The following is a 15,033-nucleotide window of genomic DNA, read 5'->3' on the forward strand; positions in this document are numbered from 1 at the left end:
TTCCCACAGTTTATTGTGATCCACACAGTCAAAGGCTTTGGCATAGTCAATAAAGCAGAAATAGATGTTTTTCTGGAACTCTCTTGTTTTTTCGATGATCCAGCAGATGTTGGAAGTTTGATCGCTGGTTCCTCTGCCTTTTCTAAAATCAGCTTGAACATCTGGGAGTTCACAGTTCACATATTGCTAAGGCCTGGCTTGGAGAATTTTGAGCATTACTTTACTAACTTGTGAGATGAGTACAATTGTGCGGTAGTTTTAGCATTCTTTGGCATTGCCTTTCTTTTGGATTGGGATGAAAACTGACCTTTTCCAGTCCTGTGGCCACTGCTGAGTTTCCCAAATTTGCTGGCATATTGAGTGCAGCACTTTCACAGCATCATCTTTCAGGATTTGAAATAGCTCAACTGGAATTCCATCACCTCCACTAGCTTTGTTCGTAGTGATGCTTCCTAAGGCCCACTTGATTTCACATTCTAGGATGTCTGGCTCTAGGTGAGTGATCACACCATTGTGATTATCTGAGTTGTGAAGATCGTTTCTGTACAGTTCTTCTGTGTATTCTTGCCACCTTTTCTTAATATCTTCTGCTTCTATTAGGTCCCTACCATTTCTGTCCTTTATTGATCCCATCTTTGCATGAAATGTTACCTTGGTATTGCTAATTTTCTTGAAGAGATCTCTAGTCTTTTCCATTCTGTTGTTTTCCTCTATTTCTTTGCATTCAGCACTGAGGAAGGCTTTCTTATCTCTCCTTGCTGTTCCTTGGAACTCTGCATTCAGATGGGTATATCTTTCCTTTTCTCCATTGCTTTTTGCTTCCCTTCTTTTCACAGCTATTTGTAAGGCCTCCTCAGACAGCCATTTTGCTTTTTTGCATTTCTTTTTCTTGGGGATTGTCTTGATTCCTGTCTCCTGTACAGTGTCACGAACCTCTGTCCATAGTTCATCAGGCACTCTGTTCTATCAGATCTAGTCCCTTAAATCGATTTCTCACTTCCACTGTGTAATCATAAGGGATTTAATTTAGGTCATACCTGAATGGTCTAGTGGTTTTCTCCACTTTCTTCAATTTAATTCTGAATTTGGCAATAAGGAGTTCATGATCTGAGCCACAGTCAGCTCACAGTCTTGTTTTTGCTAGTCAAGGCTATGGTTTTTCCAGTAGTCATGTATGGATGTGAGACTTGGACTATAAAGAAAGCTGAGTACTGAAGAGTTGATGCTTTTTAACTGTGGTGTTGGAGAAAACTCTTGAGAGTCCCTTGGACTGCAGGGAGATCCAAACAGTCCATCCTAAAGGAGATCAGTCCTGAATATTCTTTGGAAGGACTGATGTTGAAGCTGAAACTCTAATACTTTGGCCACCTGATGCGATGAGCTGACTCATTTGAAAAGACCCTGATGCTGGGAAAGATTGAAGGCAGGAGAAGAAGGGGATGACGGAGAAAGAGATGGTTGGATGACATCACCAATTCAATGGACATGAGTTTGTGTGAACTCTGGGAGTTGGTGATGAGCAGGGAGGTCTGGCATGCTGCAGTCCATGGGGTCATAAAGAGTTGGCACAACTAAGTGACTGAACTGAATTGAACTTCGTGTGTGTATGCATGTATATCTGTGTGTGCTTATACACAAGTGCACACTTATATATGTCAAAGTGAGTTTTCAGGATTTGGAGGTTTCAGTAGAGAAACAATATAGCATTTTAATGAGTTGCTTCTGGCAATGTATTTACAAAATTCTTAAATGTGTTTATGGGACTGTAAGTATCAGAATTACTATTTGGATTCTACACATTTGAATACCTGGTTCAGGGTTGAACCGTAAGAGGCCTGGCTTCAGTAGAGAGTGTGGTGCCTAAAATGTATGATCTGCTGTGTATTATTTTCCATTCTGAAGCATAGAAAGTTTTTGCCATTCATAAAACAATATCATGGATAGGATTTGATGACACTAATAAATAAAGAGATTGTAATGTAGGGAAGACTGATGCATGATGCCACCATGCCTGCCTACCCCACCACTAAGGTTCATATCCCTTCCTGATACATGTCCCTGATCACAGAAGTGGTCTCATGCACCTTCTCAACACACTGCTCAAGGTAGCCACTGATAATCAATTGACTCTGGAATGTAAATTGAAACCATTTACCAGTTGGTTTCTAGTACATCAAGCAAAAGTGTTTTTAGATATTTTCAGTCTTGAATTATAAGGCTGTGTCACTCTTTTTAATTAATATTTTAAAATTTTATTTATTTTTAAATTGGAGAATAGTTTCTTTATAATGTTGTGTTGGTTTCTGCCATACATCAACATGAATCAGCCATAGGTTTACACACATTCCCTCCCTCTTGAACCTCTCTTCCATTTTCCCACTCCATCCTACCCTTCTGGATTTTCACTGAGCATGGGTTTGAGCATCCTGAGTCATACACCAAATTCCCACTGGCTATTGATTTTACATTGAAACTATACTTTTCAGTGCTACTCTCCCAATTTGTCCCTCCTTCTCCTTCCCCAACTGTGTCCACAAGTCTGTTCTCTATGTTTGCATCTTCACTGCTGCCCTGAAAATAGGCTCATTAGTTCTATCTTTCTAGATTTCATACATATGCATTCATATATGATACTTGTTTTTGTCTTTCTGACTTACTTAACTCTGTGTAATAGGCTCTAGGTTCATCCACCTATTGGAACTGACTCAAATGCATTCCTTTTTACGACTGAGTAACATTCCATTGTATATGTCTACCATCTTTATCTAGTCATTGTTGATGGACATCTAGGTTGCTTCCATGTCCTGGCTGTTGTAAACAGTGCTGCAATGAACATTGGGGTACATGTGTCTTTTTCAGTTATGTTTTCCTCAGGGTATATGCCCAGTAGTTGGACTGCTGGCTCAAATGGTAGTTTTATTCCTAGTTTTTTAAGGAATCTCCATATTGTTCTTCATAATGGCTGTATCAATCTACATTCCTACCAACAGTGCAAGAGGATTCCTTTTTCTCCATACCCTCTTCAGCATTTATTCTTCGTAGATTTTTTGATGCTGGCCATTTTGACTGGTGTGAGGTGATACCTCATTGTCATTTTGATTTGCATTTCTCTAATAACGAATGATGTTGAACATAGTTTCATGTGTTTATTAGCCATCTGTATGTCTCCTTTGGAGAAATGTCTGTTTAGATCTTCTGCCACTTTTTGATCGGGTTGTTTGTTTTTCTGGTATTGAGCTGTGCAAGATGCTTGTACATCAGCTCTGTCATTCTTTAAAAATATAGCAAATTTCAAAAAGAGAGAAGTAAATAGCTGTCTGTATGGTTGAAAGTGAAAGCGAAGTGAAAGTGTTAGTCCCTCAGTCGTGTGTGACTCTTTGCAACCCCATGGACCCCACCAGGCTCCTGTGTGCATGGAATTCTGCAGGAAAGAGTACTGGAGTGGGTAGCCATTCCCTTTTCCAGGGGATGTTCCCAACCCAGGGACTGAACTTGTTCTTATTCCTGACCCAGGAATTGAATCCAGATCTCCTTTATTGAAGACAGATTCTTTACTGTCTGAGCTACCAGGAAGCCCCTGTAAAGTTAGTGTTAGGATTTAAGGGTTTTTCTTCCAGGAAACCAGAGCTCTAATTTTGCTTCCATAGTGCTCTCTCCCTTTTTTAAGAAGATGAAAACCACACTTGAAGTTTCCTCTCATCTTTTCAAGACCCCCCTGTTTTTCTAGACCACCCTTTTCCTTATTTTCTAGAGTCTCTGAGCTGAACAAATTCACCTCACTCCCAAGGAGGGAAGGGCTGACAAAAATTTAGAGACAGTGTTTTTTTCAGTGTCAATCTACCTCTCCTGTCAAAGTCATTTATGATTTTCTTACAATGATTGGCTTCCTTCTTTTATACTTACAACATTAACATACGTTACAAGGTCCACATCTGGTTTACATATTCTATTTAGTTTTTTTTTTTTAAACAGTCTGTAGCACCCACAAAACATTCAGTAACAATAACTCCCTGAAATGTTACACTTGGCCTTTCCATAAATGGTCTTTTCCCCACTGAAAAACACATTAGTGGTGATTGAACATAGATGAATCATTTCTATGCAGTGCATTTTGGGTGAGGGGAGTCTGGCCTATACACAGACCACATTCACTGAGATGATAAATAGGCGTGATGAATAAGCCAGGTGGCAAAGCTCTAGTCTGTGTGGCTACTGAAATGGATACGTCAGTCCAGGCGGAAACTTGGGACTCCCTTCCTGGGGCTGAGGGAGGCTGGACCTGCAGGGAAGGGATGTGATTGATGTCATTAGAAGCAAGTGCCAGCTGGAGTGTGCATAAATGCTCCTTCTGGATTCTCCTTAAGAATTAAATTGATGGCAACTTCTGAAAAGAGCATCTCAAACCTCTGTCCCCTGTAAGCTTAAGATAAACCTTGATTTTAAGTACTGTGAAATAGCTGAAAGTAGAAAAAGCTTTAAAAAATGTACTCTCAGTGAAGGAATTAGAGGGGATAGAATGTTACTCATCTACCAAAATAAAGGGATAATTGCAATGTGGTGCTCTTCTTTGTTAGAAGATTTTCAGGAACCCATCTGTGCAAATTGTTTCTATTTTATTATCATTACATCAACTAATTACATTAGGGAAAAGGGGATATTTTAATTAAAAGACTGTTTTAAAGCGTTGCAATTCTACCCTCCCATAAAATAACTGAACCAGGTGCCAAATTTGTTAAAGTAAACTACATTTATGAAAACTGTTGTTTGGAAATTATTTGTGTTAACCATATTTTAAACAAAGTAGATTTTGCCCTTTTATTTTATCTAGTAGCTGGGCCCTTTTATTTCTCTTCTGAACAGAGCACCCTAGGCCAGGATCACATATGTTGTTGTTTAGTCAATAAGTCCTGTCTGACTCTTTGTGACCCCATGGACTGTAGCCCACCAGCCTCCTCTGTCCATGGGATTTCCCAGGAAGGAATACTGGAGTGGGTTGCCAGGGATACTTCCAATCCAGGGATTGAACTCACATCTCATGCTTGGCAGGCAGTTATTTACCACTGAGCCACACGGGAAGCCAGGACCACATATCAGTTCAGTTCAGTCACTCAAGTCATGTCCAGCTCTTTGCGACCCTATGGATTGCAGTGTGCCAGGATTCTCGGTCCATCACCAACTCCCAGAGCTTACTCAAACTTATGTTGATTGAGTTGGTGATGCCATCTAACCGTCTCATCCTCTGTCGTCCCCTTCTCCTCCTGCCTTCAATTTTTCCCAACATCAGGGTCTTTTCTAAGGAGTCAGTTCTTCACATCAGGTGGCCAAAGTACTGGAGCTTCAGCTTCAGCATCAGTTCTTCCAATGAATATTCAGGAGTGATTTCCTTTAGGATGGACTGGTTGGATCTCCTTGCAGTCCAAGGGATTCTCAAGAGTCTTCTCCAACACCACTGTTCAAAAGCATCAATTCTTTGGTTCTCAGCTTTCTTTATGGTCCATCTCTCACATCTATGCATGACTACTGGAAAAACCATAGCTTTGATTAGATGGACCTTTGTTGGCAAAATAATATATCTGCTTTTTAGTATGCTGTCTACGTTGGTCATAGCTTTCCTTCCAAGGAGTAAGCGTCTTTTAATTTCATGGCTGCAGTCACCATCTGCAGTGATTTTGGAGCCCAGAAATATAAAGTCTCTCACTGTTTCCATTGTTTCCCCATCTATTTGCCATGAAGTGATGGGACCTGATGCGATGATCTTTGTTTTCTGAATGCTGGGTTTTAAGCCAGCTTTTCCACTCTCTTCTTTCACTTTCATCAAGAGGCTGTTTAGTTCTTCTTTGCTTTCTGCCATAAGGGTGATATCATCTGCATATCTGAGGTTATTGATATTTCTCCCAGCAATCTTGATTCCAACTTGTGCCTCATCCAGCCCAGCGTTTCTCATGATGTACTCTGCAGAGGAGTTAAATAAGCAGGGTGACAATATACAGGTTTGACGTACTCCTTTTTCTATTTGGAACCAGTCTGTTTTTTCCATGTCCAGTACTAACTGTTGCTTCCTGACCTGCGTACAGATTTCTCACGAGGCAGGTAAGGTGGTCTGGTATTCCCTTCTCCTTAAGAATTTTCCACAGTTTATTGTGATCCACACAGTCAAAGGTTTTGGTGTAGTCAATAAAGCAGAAGTAGATGCTTTTCTGGAACTCTCTTGCTTTTTCGATGATTCAGCAGAGGTTGGTGATTTGATCCCTGGTTCCTCTGCCTTTTCTAAATCCAGCTTGAGCATCTGGAACTTTTCAGTTCATGTACTGTTGAAGCCTGGCTTGGAGAATTTTGAGCATTACTGTGCTGTCTTATCACGTATAAACTATCCCAATTATTTTGAAGAGCTTACTTTTTTCCTAAATAGGGAACTCTTTTGTTTTACAACAAAATAGTATTGACTTGTGTATGATGGATTGATTAAGGTAATCCTTTCTGAAATTGGCAGTTTTAGACTGTGATATGTTGCATAGGAATGCTGGTGGAGGTAGGAAGAACAATAGGGATCCACAGCGGAAAATACATGACCAGTATTTTAATTAAAAGACATTCCTTTTGTTTAAGCCCCTTTTCCTTTCAATAAAAAGCTCATCTACGTATATTAACTTAGAGGGATGCCATCAAATAATTCATATTAAGTTCCCAAGTAAAAATCCACTCTTCAGATGTCTTGAATACATCTCCCATTTTGTCAACTCCCTTATTCTTTCAAGGTGTTCTGAATAATAGAATTCACAGAGGAGTTTGTATCTAAATGTCAAATAGTAAGGAAGGCAGAGGATCTAGAATGGAGATATGGATAAGAGAGAAACAATAGCACTGGGCAGAGTAATGAAATCTTAGAAGCCAAGAGAGATCTCTACGCACCTATGCAGGAGATGATGGAAAGCCGAAATTTAAAAATCGCGATTCTTCTTTCAGTATTCAGACAACTCTCTGGATTTCTTCTCTTTGATTAAAATGTTGAACCATTTTTATTCCAAAAACTGATTGTGAAAAGCATTATAGAACTGTATCTCATGTGGTTAAATCTCTGTATCTCAACTGTATCTCAAACTGTATGTCATGTGGTTAAAGACTGAATAAATACTATTAATCTAATCATTATATTTATCCATGAAACAATGTCTTGCACATAGTAGACATGCAGTAAATACATGTTGTATATATAAATGAAGACAATAATTCCCTTAAATTCAAGAAGGAGATGGCAAGTCCTACTAGCAACAGCTATTTTTAAAAAAAAATTATCTCTTGAATATTATTCTTCAGGGAAGCTGGCAAACTGAAATCTGTTACATTCATGCTAGCAGGGATGTATATGTGTGAAGAGAAGTAAACATTCATTGTACCTGGTGGCTCAGTGGCCTAGCCACATGAGTTCTCAAGACACTTGAAAATAGTTGGCACTATTTATACTTAAGATGAGCCCTACAGATGCTATTTGTGGATTTAATACTTCTGAAAATTTCTACTTCCAAGTCAGTTGAGCTTTTTCAATTCAGAACTGTTGAGCTAATCTCTAACTGTATAGCTGCTTTTTCTTTGATAATGAGTTTATCTCAACATTTTGATTGATATTTTGATGTTGTTAGGTTTTCAGTCTATATCAGTGTCAAAATAACTTCTAAGAATAGATTAGTAACCAGCACATTTAAAAAATAACTATATTCTTTCCTTCTTAGCCCAGATAACAATAATAAAAACCCACTACTTATTGAAAGTCTAATATAAGCCAGTTCCCCTTTGGTGTTTTATGTATTAATTTATATATTGATATAGGTTATATGGTTTTACCCTCTAGTAGAGAAGAGGAAGGCAAAACAAATCTCGGATATCTTGCATAAAGATTCACATATAGATTTTTTGAACTGAGATTCACACTCAACTCTCAGGGTATTCCTACTCTGATAGACTAAATATCCCAAATTTACATTTGACTCACTCAAAATCTTGTGAGATAAGTTAGCGAAGGGTAGCTTTCTTTTCTTTATTCACCTAATGTTGGTATTAGATCTGTCTGTGTTTATATAAATAACGAGAATAATAGAAATGTAGAACTAAGAATATTTTAGAAGTAATCCAATAAACATTTATTTGATGCATGAGGAATGAATTTTTTTTCTTTCTCTCTCTTATTCCTACACTCAGTTGTATTTGTAGTTTTCTAACTCATTCTGCCTAGTTGGAAATCATTTTTAAATTATTTTATTGTCTTATGCTACTAGTTAATATAAAATACTTATATTCTATTAAATTGCTCTGCCAAAGTGGTTCAAAGGGTGGCTCTCAAAAGACACCAAAAATTGGATCTAACTTTGGAAATTGACCACACTCTTTGATAACCAAGAAAATCATCTGGAGCAATTATTAAAAATCCTCATGCATGAGTTGTATCCCCTGAAGATTCTGACTTTGTTATTTAGATTGTACTCAGCTTCACAGATTACTGTCATTCATTCCAAAGTTTGGAAGTCACTGCCTTAGAGCAAGTCTATTCTATTTATAAAAAGTTGTTAAACAATGTTACTCTGTGTGTGTGTGCTCAGTCGCTCAATTGTGTCTGATTCTTTTCTGCCCCATGGACCGTAGCCCACCAGGCTCTTCTGTCCATCGAATTTTCCAGGCAAGAATACTGGTGTGGGTTGTCATTTTCTATTCCAGAGGATCTTCCTGACCCAGGGATCAAACTCGTGTCTCTTGCATCTCTTGCACTGGCAAGTGGATTCTTTACCACTATCCCACCTGGGAAATCCAAAACAATATTACTATCCTTTAAATTTGTATTATAACTTAGTTGTGAAGTAACCTTATGTGCAAAGAAATGCATAGCATTTTTATACACATTTTAGAGAATTTTATAAGTCCACTAATAAACACTAATACAATTAAGCATGTGTTATAAACTCAAATATTCGTTTTCACCTTTGTACAATTCAGTGTTAACACCTGTACTCGTTACATACATGATTCCCTACACTGAATTATATTATGTTCAGTGGGTACATTTGATGTCAATTAATTATATAGTATTTATTTTACTATTGTTAGTAAATACTTAAACTTGTAAAACAAGATAATTATATTGTGTAATTTATGCAAATATTATTTGCAGAATTTTAAATATCAAAATTCTAAACTAACTTACAATAAAGTAAATTTTATGGGACAATACTTTAAAATCAAAAGTTATTAGGTATATTTATGAATTTATATATTTTTTATCTTTCATGTCCTAAGGATGAAAATACTTAAAATTAGTCATATTAATTTTATTAACTATGTTGAAACATGTTAACATGTATATAGCATTGTATATCTAAGAGGATGTATTATTTAATTAAAAACTGAATGAAAAAATTCCAAAATTTAGATTTTATTCTTTATATCTCTTACATTATTTTAATATACAGTATATTTTTGTCATAATAGAAAGTGAAGTCTCTCAGGCATGTCTGACTCTTTGTGACCCCATGAACTGTAGCCTACCATGCTCCTGCATCCATGGGATTTTCCAGGCAAGAGTACTGGAGTGAGTTGCCATTTCCTTCTCCAGGGGATCTTCCCGACCCAGGGATGGAACCCGGGTCTCCCGCATTACATGCAGATGATTTACTGTCTGAGCCACCAGGGAAGTCATAATAAGATACTTTTTATTCCTGTTTCTAAACAAAGTTATACATATACACCAAATTACTAGACCATTACTTGTAAAAAAATAAATAAATAAAAAAGAAGCCATCGAAGTTTTTAATAACAGAGAATAACTGCATTAAGTATATCTACTAAAAAACAGTGTTTAATTAATTAGACAAAATAGAACAGTAGTCACTGACATAATAACCTGTAAGACATTCTCACAAAACAACTATTAATGTAAAATAAAGCCCTCTCTCTCTCTATATATATATATATATATGCAAATACATAAGAAATATATGGAAGATAATATTTTAAGCCATCAACCATGACAACCCACTGGGAGTAGAATTAGGGTACAAAGAGAGACCATTTTATTCTATAGTCTTTTGTGTATTTAAATTGTTTACATTTAACTAATAGTCATGTATGTCTTTCATTCTTTAAGATATACCCTAAGATTTTGAGAAGTAATATTAACAAAAATGGGGCTTCCCTGATGGCTCAGAGGGTAAAGAATCTGCAATGCAAGAGCATCAGGACAAGCAGGTTTGATCCTTGGATCAGGAAGAGCCTTTGGAGGAGGAAATGACAACCCACTCCAGTATTCTTGCCTGGGAAATCTCATGGACAAAGGAGTCTGCAGAGTCCATAGGGTCACAAAGAGTCAGACATGACTGAGCACATGATGCATTAACAAAAACAACTGGCAATTAGGAATTCTGAAGCAGGAATTTCAGTGGCCACGTCATGAAATGTACATGGTCAAGAAAATCATCACTGTAGTGTGTTTTGTGATTTCTGTGATCCACTGTGATTTTTCTCTAACGTTCTTTTTTTTTTTTTTCATTAAAGGTCTCATTCGCTTGCAGGAGCTCATCAAAGCTCCATCAAGATACAATCTTCGACTTAAGATCCGTCAACTACCTGCTGATACAAAGGATGCAAAACCCTTACTGAAAGAGATGAAAAGAGGCAAGGAATTCCATGTCATCTTTGACTGTAGCCATGAAATGGCAGCAGGCATTTTGAAACAGGTAATTGCTAAATTATTTAAGTTAATTTCTTTATTACATTTGAGTTTGAAGTATGTTTTTTGTTTGTTTGTTCTTGTCCACATTGCATGGCATTTGAAAATTCCCCAAACAGGGGTTGAACCTGTGCCACCTGAGGTGGAAGCACAGAGTCTTAACCCCTGGGCTGCCAGAGAGGTCCCCTGGTTTTTGATTTTTAAATGAAGTTGTTATTGTTACATGGTCAGTTTATAAAAAAGTCAGAGAAGTCACTTTGATATAAATTTTCTGATAAAAAAATCTGACAAATGCTTTTAAGTAATTGTCTTAAAGGAAAGTAATATAGATAGTGATGATCTTCAAAGCAGATTGAAATCCTGAGATTAGTTTCAAATGGCTAAAATACTGTTTGTTATTGTGAATATTGATTAAAGCAATAGATATTTCTATTTTGTGCTGAAATGAGGGAATAAACTTCAAAGCAAAAATAAGAGAAAAAACATTGTTCTTTACCTGACATGTATGCTATGCCATATTTAATCTTATTTAATCATCATCATAATCAAAGGCTTATGTAAAAAGTGATTATATAATGATTATGCTAAAAATAATCAAATAATTATGTAAAAAAAAAAAAACAAGTGATCTGTAAAGATGGTGACTAGTTCCACTTTACAGATGAAGAACCTGAGTCTCATAAAGGTTAAGTAACTTACTAATTCCATTAGCAAGTGTATAGCAGAGGGATTTGTATTTCTCCTTAGTGATGTTAAGAACTATTCTTTCCAGAATAAAGCATTGCCTACCTAAAAAGATAATACTAAATCAACTAAAGGAAACAATTCATAGCAGTAAAAACCTCTTACTATGACTTCAACACTATTCAAACCTTACAGTCCACTGAAAAATAGTTATTATTAGCTCATATATAAGGGGATTGATGTAGGGGGTTAAATAGCTAGTACTAAGCTGTACTATCTAGTAGAATCTGAATTTGAACACATGTCTTTGGACTTTGTTTTTAAGCTCTTTTATACATGGTGGCACCGGAAATAAGTCAACTGCCTTGATAAAATTTAGGATAGAATATCTCTACTAGAAGGTTATGCAGATTCAGATGTCAAATTATATCTCATAAAATATAACTACCAATAGTAAATGCCTGTTATAACATGGTTAGTTTATTAAGCAGATGTTTGTCCAATCTTCCAATATGGATGTTGATTTCACTATAATAAAATATTTAATTGGATTTGGAAAAATGCTCTAGTGTTATATTTGAGTAATAAAGAATGTAAGCATGGTTGTGGTTGTTTGGTTGGGATTTTTGGAATAAAATGATATAATAAAGTTAGCACTGGAATTTAGAGTTGGAATTTATTTTTCATTTAATAAAAAATCTTGATCATGTTCATAATACACAGACTTGGAAAGAATACCTTTCCTTTATGCCTGAAGTGGGTAGCACTGTACTATTTGTCAGTGACAGATAGTATGCTTTCTCTAGACTTCCAACAAGTATCTATGATGATCAATTGTCTTTTCTCTAGAGTAATTAACTCTGACTTATTTTGGTGTTTGAAAGGTGAGAATATCCATCACTTTTTAACAGAATTTCCATTCTTTCTTTTATTGATTTATCCATTATTTTATATTTGTTTTCTGATGTGTAACCTGCTATTTTGGAAAATGAAAACAAAATTAAAGTTGTATTCAAAATATATTAAACAGTAAAATTATGTAATTTTAACAAGATTAGTAGGTGAAAAATCAGAACAAAAGTAAAATGAGAATATGAAAGTTAAGTTGAAGTCAGAATAACACTTTCACATAGAAAGCATGCTTTTCGATTCTATAACACTGGCAGATCACATATGGTGAGGTTATTTTTAAAAACTTACCTTGTCCCAGAAAGCATTTGTCTCATATATGGATCTCAGTTAGTCTAGAAACCAATTCAAAAAGAAAGTAAATAGCTTATTTTTTGTAAATGTAGCAGTACATTTAATAGGACTTCACTTTATGACTTATGAAATTGTTCTGAGATTCCTCAACACTGGCTAATGATAAAACTCCAAAGAAATGGTTTAAGAGTTGAATAACAGGCATAAATGGAACTTTCAGCTTGTCTGGTTTACTCCAAGAACAAATACTAGGAATATCCATACAAAGAGATTTTTGTTTGTTTAATGTAAACTAACATAGCTCTTACTAAATTTGGAGCAACTTTGAATTTGAAGTTTTCCTGCCTTAAAGCTTTAAAAGTGAGTGAAGCCTGGGCCTGGCTAGATTTCCTCTGAGGCAGATTCAGGGCACTCATTGTTATACATGCGTTAATAGCAAGAGATTCCAGTCTTCTCAGATTTGCCAAAGAGAATCCTCTATGGTAGGGCCAAGATGATGTGCAGTAAAATCTCAGGAGGACATTCTATCACAGAAAGAAATAGCAACCAAGAACTTTGAAGTCTATATCAGAGAATGTGAAATCAAATTTTTAGCCTGGAAAATGTAAAAGCAGGAGCAAAGAAACTGCTGCAGCAGCAAGAAGTAAAATAAAATAAAATTTCAAGAAAGATGTATAAAGTCTACCACTGCAATTGTTAACCTTAAGCTATGTAACTCATGGGCTTCCCAGGTGACTTAGTGGGAAAGAATCTGCCTGCCAAGCAGGAGACATGGGTTCTATCCCTGGGTCAGGAAGACCCCTGGAAAAGGAAATGGCAACCCATTCTAGTATACTTGCCTGGGAAATCCCACAGACAGAGGAAGCCTGGAGGGCCACAGTCCATAAGGTCACAAAGAGTCGGACATGGTTGAGCAACTAAACAATGATGACACTAATGTCCAGATATAACATGAAGGATAAACTGGCTGCAAATTGTGGGCCTGAATAACTGTGTGTGTTAATTTGTCATATGATATTGTTAACACTACATCAGTTAAATGTTGGGGAATTCTAACAATATTTTTATTTTGGAAAAGTTAATCTGTGGTGTTTCTTTCCAAGAGGGTGACATGGCACAAACAATTTTCTATTGTGGTCTCTCTTATTTATCCATAAGAAGAAGATGATTTTATTCTTTTTCATGAGATCTGAAGTGTGCATATAGTTCATTCAAATATAGTACTAACAAGACCTAAAGGCTTTAAATAAAAGAAGATAGAGTGCAAGTTCTTTTTAAATTCCCATTGGAAATTACTAGCTCACCTTCCGAGAGAGTATCCCAGTTGTTCACTTTTGTTCATGTTATAGCTAAACTTCTCTACTTAGATCTCAGTTCAAAGTCCATAACTGACTCTTGTTTTCAGTATCAAAGACTTAAGGGAGATCAATGAAAGGCACACACAGTCCTCAGTTATTCCTTACAGTTTTCTTCTCAAGAAGACGAGGAAGAAACCTCCAGCTGGTGCAGAACACTGTCTCCTTAACTGTATCCCACTCTCCTCCAAAACACAATTTCCAATATTGGCCTGAGATTCCCAGGTTTTCAAATTATCAAGGAGGAAACAGCCAAAATTTTAGAATGTATAGATTGTAAAATGAATCTATATCTTTGGGAATATAAAATATACTACTTTATAAAAGGCATAGATTACACCGCATATACCAGCTCCAGGAGTTAAAGACCTGGAGTTCATCTTTACATGCTCTCTCAATTTGTTGGCTAATTTATTCATTCTTATTATGTCTTAGTTTCTTCACCTGTAAAATAAGTATGATAATAGGAGCTACTTCATAGGTTTTTTAATGAAGCTTAAATTGATTAAAATATGCAGTGTGCTTAGAATAGTACCTAACACTTTTTAGGCATTATGTAACTGTTATTTATAGTTATACATCTGAATTGCTATTTCTTTCATATATCTCTCTATATATTTCTATGACTATTGAATTCATAAAGTAAAAAATATTGACATGGGTGATGCTGAGCTGTCACTGAGTAGTTCTGAAGTTGAGAAACTTTTACTGCATATCCATCAGGAACAATGAATACCTTCTACAAAGATAATCTTGTAAATTTTTATTTATAAACATTTTCTCTCATTTTGCTTAAATGCAAACTTTATCAGTGTTATTGGCTCATATAATTGTTTATTTTTGGCTCATATCAGATCAGATCAGATCAGTCGCTCAGTCGTGTCCGACTCTTTGGGACCCCATGAATCGCAGCACGCCAGGCCTCCCTGTCCATCACCAACTCCCGGAGTTCACTCAAACGCACGTCCATTGAGTCAGTGATGCCATCCAGCCATCTCATCCTCTGTCGTCCCCTTCTCCTCTTGCCCCCAATCCCTCCCAGCATCAGAGTCTTTTCCAGTGAGTCAACTCTTCGCATGA

The 15,033-nt window shown here is 36.3% G+C and overlaps 1 protein-coding gene across 2 annotated transcripts in view; it reads left to right on the forward strand.

Annotated features, from left to right (window-relative positions):
- GRIK2 (glutamate receptor, ionotropic, kainate 2) overlaps window positions 1-15,033 on the forward strand; it is a 737,896-nt gene that overhangs the window by 331,712 nt on the left and 391,151 nt on the right. For both annotated transcript variants that reach the window (XM_010841260.1, XM_010841261.1), the window contains exon 4: window positions 10,537-10,718. In XM_010841260.1, the coding sequence (XP_010839562.1) occupies window positions 10,537-10,718 (182 nt within the window). The remainder of the gene's footprint in view (window positions 1-10,536; window positions 10,719-15,033) is intronic.

Source organism: Bison bison, unplaced genomic scaffold (assembly GCF_000754665.1).
Source record: "Bison bison bison isolate TAMUID 2011002044 unplaced genomic scaffold, Bison_UMD1.0 scf7180017864159, whole genome shotgun sequence".
NCBI lineage: Eukaryota > Metazoa > Chordata > Mammalia > Artiodactyla > Bovidae > Bison > Bison bison.